The 8,495-nt window shown below is 37.0% G+C and overlaps 1 protein-coding gene across 1 annotated transcript; it reads right to left on the reverse strand.

The window, feature by feature from the left end:
* Positions 1-1,065: 1,065 nt before the first annotated feature.
* On the reverse strand, positions 1,066-7,411 carry LOC104162792 (trafficking protein particle complex subunit 8-like). The gene is made up of 4 exons (XM_009701611.1): positions 7,387-7,411; positions 5,710-5,855; positions 3,894-3,983; positions 1,066-1,838 (listed from the first exon to the last, which is right to left on the reverse strand). Exons 2-4 carry the CDS (start codon positions 5,841-5,843, stop codon positions 1,604-1,606), a joined length of 459 nt encoding a protein of 152 aa, XP_009699913.1. The 5' UTR covers positions 5,844-5,855; positions 7,387-7,411; the 3' UTR covers positions 1,066-1,603.
* Between the last annotated feature and the right edge of the window lie 1,084 nt (positions 7,412-8,495).

An 8,495-nucleotide genomic window follows, 5' to 3' on the forward strand; every position in this document is an offset into this window, starting at 1 on the left:
CGAGAAAAGTGCCAGGACACAAAGGACTGATGACATCGCTTAAGGCTACAATGACAAGAATAATTTAGGAAGATGAGTCCTCCCATCTGCCCAGCAGAAATGAACTCAACCCCTGAAGCAACATATTCATTGTTAGATAATACTCAAGTATTCTATTGATTTATCAACATGACCCACAGTCATATCAAGTACAACTATGAAAGGTCATGTGCTGTGAATGGGTTCTAAGACTTCAGGAAGTCTTAACTCCTGGAGACAGTCATACAGTAGTACTGAATGAGTAAAAAATCAGAAATCTTACCTAACAAGAAAAAAAATGCATCTGAAGGCCGATGTACTGTTTCATAAGTCAGTGCTGTCCTATGAAGACATTTCCTTCAGCCACAAGATAGACTGTCAGAAGTCTTAGGTTTCTTTAGGTGCTCAGTTCTCCTTGTACTCAGTTAACCCATCATAAACCATAACTCCTAACTCTTAGCTGGTTTTGCTGCATTTGATTGCTTCACACAGCCTTCCCTACGTTCAGCAGCACATAGCAAGTAATCGAGATTTCCCAGACAGCTGAATTCTGCGTTGTACCTGGGAACACTTGATAAGAACTCAAAAGGCAAATACAGCAGCCACTGCAAGTTTCCATGTATGCCAATGCTACGCGTAACAACGGGACAGGAACTTCACCTGAGCAAAGAGAGCCACAATGAAGACAGTACAGAATATATATATACACACAGAATATCAGCACCTGCAGATTGCTACAGCTGTATAAAAAGGAAAGAAAAAAGGCTACAAGTCCATACAGTGAATATGGTGTATGTTTTATTCTATTTACAGTACATCTGTTATAAATATAATACATTTCTTGAAAATCTTGAGTAGATTTTTTTTAAAACAGATCAATTGTTATAGTTACATAATAAAGTAAGTGACAATTTAAATGACAATCTCATGGTTGTGAAATAGTGCAGTCTGTGTTGAGATGAATGAGAAAATACTCAAACTGGTTGAAGGAAATAATTTTTTTTTAAACACCTTAGGTGGGACTTGTACGTAAACCTTGAAAGGTCACCAGTTTCCATAAATATGAAAACTCAATATTTTAAACTAAAGAACTGAGAAACAGAAAGGGATTTGAAAGACCTTATTGAACTTCACATTAAGGTTGGGATTTATCATGACTAATGGCTTCAGACAGGAAAAACCCAATGAGGGTTTCTTCCTGAACCATATCCTAATACAGCCACAAATATTAAACACACCATGCTGGAAGTTGTAACAGCAGTCAAGCTGCATTTTTGACAGGGCATAGGACATACAAATATGTTCAGATCTGGAGTTAAAGAGTATTTTGTGTTATGAATATCTTAATTACCAGAGAAGAAATACATTATAAAAGGATAAACGTATTTTCAGTCCAACGTGCATTGCATTGAGAAACAAATTGACAAGTCTGAGTATTTTGCTATTTTCTTTCCTACACAATCTTTAGTAGCAAGTTAGATGTTTGAGGTGCTATTTCCAAAAACTGCAGCAAAACGTCAACCAGCAATATAAGAAAAGAATCCCATCTATTTTGTCTTTTAGTGTGATTTTTTTCAGGATGTGGTCAGACATTATTGATAATAATCAGTGCAGGCATGGAGTTCTGCTGACTCGTTTCAAACAAAGTAACTTGGTCCGCTAGCTTGGCAAATACTCTGGGGGTTCCGAGATTATAGACGCCTGTATGAACGAAGCAAGCTTTCAGCTGCAAGCTATAGACCTCCTGGCTTTTAAGTTGAAGCTTGTACTGTGTTTGCCCAAGCCATGTAAAAGACCCATGGATTTCTAGTGCTTCTGGGCTGAAAAAGAAGGTAACAAAGTTATTTCTCTATATTTGTTGAAGCATATATACCAGTTTACATGATTTCCTTGATCTCAAGTTTTCCCAAAATTTCAGAAAGCCCCTTACAAAGATACGCTTGTTTATGCTTTCTGAAAACTTCTTTTCAAAAGCCAGGAATTGGAAACTGAAGTTACTATTCTGGCAGTCTTTGGATGCGATAGTGCCCACTGTCAGTCATCTTTGATGACTTGGAAGTTGCTGAGTTTTTTTGCTGCCTACAATAATTTCCCTTAAGTCACCATCTTCCCCAAATGCATCATGCTTGCTTTGTTTCCCACACCACCACCCCCCTTATCTTTAAGGGATGAGGATTTTTCTAGCAAGACAAAGCTAGACTTTGAAAGGATAAGAGTTGCAATCAGAAGTACAGACAGAATTGCGCTTAACATTTTATCAAGATACTAAACTCAGCTTCAAAAAGTAGTCATGTCCATATATCCTCTTTCCTAGTACATCTACGTCCTCCCCACAAACGTACCCACACAGACTACCTAAGGTACCCTGGGGTATCTTTATGGATCCCTACATCCACCCATCAGCAAAATTTAACTCTGGGTCCTTACTTCTTGACAAACACTTTTTAGTGTTGACTAGCACTTAACACACTCCTTTACAGCGGCTCTCCCCCTTGGCTCTGATGAAGCAGTACAAAAATTTAAAACATTTCTGTGGTTCCCAATATGCTGTACATTATATACAGAACATTAATTACACATATATGTATAATAATGAATTCCAGCGTATTCTCAGCTTTTTGTATAACCAATACATAACACCAACAATAGACATAGTAACAAGATTCAAATTGTCGCAGTTTTTGGAAACCCTACATAAGGCATTTTTGGGCCTGTCCCGTGAACTAGAGTGCATCAGAGTGCATCTCACAGAAACAGTCAACATGGATATACACTGCTTTAGAGATATTGTATTAGTATGTTGGTTTGGGGGTAGGAGCTGTGTTTGGTTTTTTGTTTGTTTTTAGGAAGTTTCGAGGCATATGACTACACTATTCTTTCTAAGACATGTCTTACAACATTGTTACAAACATGACCATCTTGTGAAAATACACCAGATGAGTGAATAGCTTCCTGATCTTAACTGATAAATAAAACAGACTTAAGTCTTCTGTCCTCCATTTCTGAACCTGTGTATTAGGTCCTGGGCTTTTCATCTCTTACTTGCCTGGACAGACTGTTGGCAAGCAGTAAGTGTTCCCCATGACTAAGCCTACCCCAACGTCTTCACAACGTGCCTTCCCCCCCACCAAGAATATTCAGAGATCCCACAAAGTCTATTTTGTAGCATTATGTCTACTGGGGGGGGCAGGGGAGAGGTGGTGTCACCCAAATTATGAGTTAATTTGACTAGTTTCAACAGAAGTGTAAAAATTAACATGGTACATCACAGTAGTGAATTCTCTCTCCCACAGAATCCTTAGTAAAACTTTTAGAAACAATTCACAAAACGTTTCTTCAGTGCTAATATTTTTGCACATAATACTACAGTTCTAAGCAAAAAGCCAGTCACAAGAATCAGCTGATAAACCTAGGTATTTTTAAGACTTCCCTAAGATGCTATGACATTTTATACTAAGCCAAATTGCAGGAGGAAGTACTTGTTTAAACTTCCAAAGTTGTTTTCTACAAGTTATTTGGCATTTTAAAAATGAAAACCCAAGAACGTATGTTTAATAAAGTAAGGTTGCTGAAGCTTGTATTTCACTAGTTCAAAAGCATTTCCACTTTCCTAGAAAAGATCTGCAGAGTTTAACTATTCAAGAGTCACAATTCAAGGTCCTGTCTTAGCAATAGTCAGAAGCAAAGTAAAATTGAGCACTGACTGAAGATTCCGATTTGACTGTATGAAGCCTTTATCACCTTCAGTTCTTTCAAAGTAGCCACTACTGAATACCTAGAATAGGATTTTTTCAATACAGTTAAAACATTAAAAAACTCCCCAAAACTAGGAAGCATTCTAAGAAAATATTGTTTTATTAACATTCACACATTACCTTGTTGTTTTATGCCGCAAATCAATCATTACATCTACAACAGCCTGTGAACAATTGGAAAGTAGGAGAGTGACAGGTACCAGACAGAGGCTGCAAAGAGAAATAGTTCAACAGTAAAGGAAAAAAGTCTTACTCTGGATAGTCTTAATTATACTCTTTAATAGTTAAAATAAATTTCAAGCAATATAAAACTAACACGTAGTTGTATATTATGCAACAATCAGACAGTGTACACTTACAATGAGTATAGTTTCCTATAATAAAAGCTATTGATTGAGGCAAATAGCATTGGCTCAATTGAGCCAAATGAAGTTACTACCTTCATCCAGCTGAGAAAGACTAGTAAAAGCATAAATAATACCTTCGTTTACAGGAAATCTACTGTTATGACAAGGAACATTTCAGAATGAGGCAATATGGTCCACTACACTAGTCTCTGAACCACTGTTTAGCATGTTTTGTCTCTACACTTCTCTTCTGCACTGTCTCCTGTAGAGGAATTGTGGCATCTGGCCTAAAGTTTTAGTCAGAACAATGCCCAAACAGAACAGACAGCACATTCACATTTGGTGCTAATTTAAGCCTTTACTCTGAATAACTAATACAGTTAGTTGATATTCTGCTTGTTCACAATTAGTATGATTATTTTTATAAATAATGCCACAGCAAGAAAGACCAAGATATTCACAGGCAGGTACACAAACTACTGCAGCTGAAACAGCTCCATATATGCAGCAAGCAATTTGTGTCACTGGGATGCCCTGTCACTGCTTAACAGTTTAAATATCCTAAACTTGACTAACAAGAAAAGAACAACTAGCAACTATAGCAAATAAGATATGAACTTTACTGGAATAATGCATACTTTATAACTGTTATTAAAGTACGCCACCTTATAAAACATATAAATGCTAGATTTCATAAAGAAAGAAATATCTTCTTCTGGCAACTTACTTATATTAACTGAAGTTTTAGAAAAAAGTGTAACACAGTTCTCAGATAACACAACTTGAACCTAAGTCAGTATCTTTATGTTTTAAGTACAATTCATTTCATACCTGGAAATTAATCCAGAGGGCTTTGTTCAGATCATTCTAATTTTGAAAGACTCTTCTGGCATCTTACTTATATTAACTGAAATTTTAGAAAAAAGTGTAACAGTTCTCAGATAAGACAACTTGAACCTAAGTCAGTATCTTTAAGTTTTAAGTACAATTCATTTCATACCTGGAAATTAATCCAGAGGGCTTTGTTCAGATCATTTTAATTTTGAAAGACTCATGGATTTTACAGGCTCCAACTAATTCACTCTAGCAGTCTGCTTTTTGACAAAAGTTAATTCTGATATTCTTCCAGGAGACAAGCCCCAGTGATCTAAACTGTTACCACTTTTCTTTCTGACATAAATCAGAACCATGTGCAGATAATCTTGGCAAGTCAGATGCTGTAGACATAGTATTTCTTTTGACTTAAAGTACTACTTACTTTCTGTCTAGCTCCTCAAAAGTAGTCACACTGTTTACTCTGACACCGAAAATAAACACAAAGGCAGGGGATTATTTATTTTTCTTTCGGTAAGTTTGATAACATTACTAGTTAACATTAAAACTGAACTGTGGTATTACAGCCTGTTTGTCTACATGAAACTTTGATTTTACCTAAACTCACTGCTTCAGAACTGTATAAGAATTGACTAAGACTTCACCTTTGCAGGCCAGACTTACCTTTTGTATCGTAACCCACATAGCGTTTCTCCACAGGATTTGTGTCAAATTAACAATATTTCAAAAGTTTCTAAAGAAAACATTTCACAAACCTTTTTTGATGAAAAGAATGATTGAAAGACTCTGGATAATGAAGACTTGTCTTGATAAGATTAGAAAGCTGCTCTGGTGTTGGTCTTGCAGGTACTGGTGTGTTTTCTGGTCGAAAAAACTTCAAGAGAACCATTTCCGGCAACTCCTGAAACACAAATTCGGAATGACATTTAAAATATTGACATAAGATAGTGTGCAACACAACACAAGAAATCCAGTCACAGAAGCTACAATTTTCCATTGTGAACTATATCTCCAAGGAAATCAGTCTACGGCATCATGAAGCTTACAGTTTTCTTCCAATGCGTTTTGTATTTAAGCATGCTAGAGGAGGAACTGATATGATTATCTGTCCACAGAATCTCAGTATGGTTGGGGTTGGAAGGGACCTCTGGAGATCATCTAATCCAACACCCCTGCCAAAGCAGGTTCACCTTGAACCTGTTACTGTCTTTTGAGACTGAGATTTCACAGCGGCTTGTGAAAACACTACCTGTGCAAGTTTCACAAAAGCACACTATTGTTGCAGTGGTTTGTTAGTGTTTGTTTTTATTGTGTTGCTAAGAAAAAGGGACAGCATTTACACATTTCCCTGTTTAGCAGCTGTACCAAAAAAAAAACCCAAACAAAAACCAAACTATCACCTGCCTTGGGAAGTTTACAACAGGAAAGCCAATAGCTAAGTATCCCAAAACAGATCCAAAGTAAAACAAACAGAAGTTTATAGGAACATGCTAACAGTGACAAGATTTAATAATGCAGAGTATCTTAAAAATGTATAGCAGGTTCTTGCAGATATGAAAGTTACCTTTGTCCCCAGCTGAAAGCCCAAGTCAAGCATTGACACACTACTTGGAATTCATCCTAACTCTGTGAGCAGAACCAAACTCTGAAGCAGAATAAATCAGATGATACAGAAAGATGCAACACCAAATGAGGCAATTGGGCTGCATTTGGTCCAGCATTACAGCACTACTGTAACTCTGCACAACATCATCTAATCTGTTTTGCAAAGAGGATTTACGTGGGAAGGGGCTGCCTTTCATTATTCCCTTACAAATCTATTCTGCAATACGTCCACCTTTAGAAGAAAAAAAAAATTTGCAGCAGTAAGTGTGACTACTAAAAGCAAGTGAAGGATTTTAAAAAGCCACCAGTAAGTCAGTACAGCGTAACAAAGTAATACTTTTTGGTTAAGGGTGATGGATTGTATCTTCTTAGTTGAAAAGAAATACTATAGGCAACAAAACCTGACTCAACATTAACAGACAACACTGGGCATTCTGCAGTATGCATGAATATCTCAGTCACTGTTTGCCCGTGCTGGTAATACCAAGATGACACCAAATGGTTTGTCAAACTTGCAATTCTTTCCTCTTGAAAGGAAGAGCAGGGTTTTTTTTCCATGTAATTTGAAAAGAAAAAAGCTATTTCACAGTAACAATGAAATATATTTTAAGTGACTAATTAATTTGGTATTTCCACTCTACTCTATGAGTATCTATAACTTGATGAAAATTGATAGCATGAAACACACTGGCCTCCAGAGACAAGGTTATAGGTTTTCATTTAAATTGATTTTTCCCCTCAAATTACAGTCCAACCAATTATTCAATGCCCTCTTCAACCACATATCAAGATCCTACACACTGTAGTTTGCCCTAGAGTCAAATTACCTGTTCCAAGTCCTCCCAATCAGAATTCCCGAGTATTTTTTTAAAACCCTACAAAAGACAAATACGAAGGTTTATCTCTACAAATAGACAAGAACATAATGAAATGAAGCAGGAACATTTACTGGTGAAAGTGCAGAGTGCCGTTAATATTTCAAACGTTTAGTTCTAATATTAGACCTCTACTGAAGGACTGGAAAGCAGTAAGATTAACCATTTACCATCACAGAGCTAAATTTTAATTCCAGCCAGCCTCTGGGTGTCAGATTCAGAAAAGATGTCTGCATCTTCGAGTTCAGCAGCTCAAAGTTTAGGTTTTTTGTAATTGTGCATGTAGAACATAGGCTAAGACATGACATTTAGTACATGATTCTCTTACCTAATGCTTCAGGAGGCAATTAAGCACTTCTGAATGGTAACTAAGAAGATGTGCATAGGGATCAGGGAGCCACCTACAGACAGCTAATAGGAAATGCTAAGTTTAAGGATGCATTAAACTCCTGCCCTACTCTTGAGCTTGGGAAATGGGATCAAGGCTACAAAAAAAGATGCCCATACCTACTTGGGCACCTGTATCCTCCCTTCAAGAATATGCACCAAGTAGGCAACAGCCTCAAGACTTTTGGTTAGTTACATTTAGAAACAAAGTAAACAAAGCCAATAATTAAATAGGTGGTATTTTGTTGCTGAACTCCCAGAATACCAGCCGAAATGGAGTATTGCCTTTTTAAAGGCAAAATCGGAAGTTCCCAGACCTAAAGTCTGCTTCTTGACCCATTACGGTTCCTTGCAAAGCCTCCAGAAGTGCCATGGGCTCCAGTGGACAGCAAACACCATACATTACATACAAGAAGGCCACAACAACGGTTAAGATACTCCCTTTTAAAAAACGGTTAAGGTGTAATTTGACAGTCTCATCCATACATTGTGGTAGTGTACAGATAAGCATGACTGGAACAGACATCATCATAACAAAGTTTGGAAAAACTGTACGGGGGGGGTGGTGGTTTTTGTTATTGTTTTAAATTTTATAGCTGCATTTAAGCGTTTTGTTTTTTGACTAGAAACACGTTAACAGTCAGTTGCAACAGAACCACGCTGCTCCCACAGTT

This window comes from Cariama cristata, unplaced genomic scaffold (assembly GCF_000690535.1).
Source record: "Cariama cristata isolate BGI_N322 unplaced genomic scaffold, ASM69053v1 scaffold11680, whole genome shotgun sequence".
NCBI lineage: Eukaryota > Metazoa > Chordata > Aves > Cariamiformes > Cariamidae > Cariama > Cariama cristata.

Bases quoted from the DNA above. Each gene is read 5' to 3' on its own strand.
- LOC104162792 (XM_009701611.1), bottom strand. From the start codon at position 5,843: ATGGTTCTCTTGAAGTTTTTTCGACCAGAAAACACACCAGTACCTGCA. The intron at 3,984-5,709 runs GTTTGTGAAATG...TTCTCTTTGCAG, and splicing joins CATTCTTTTCATCAAAAAAG to CCTCTGTCTGGTACCTGTCA. The intron at 1,839-3,893 runs GTAATGTGTGAA...CTTCTTTTTCAG, and splicing joins TTGCGGCATAAAACAACAAG to CCCAGAAGCACTAGAAATCC.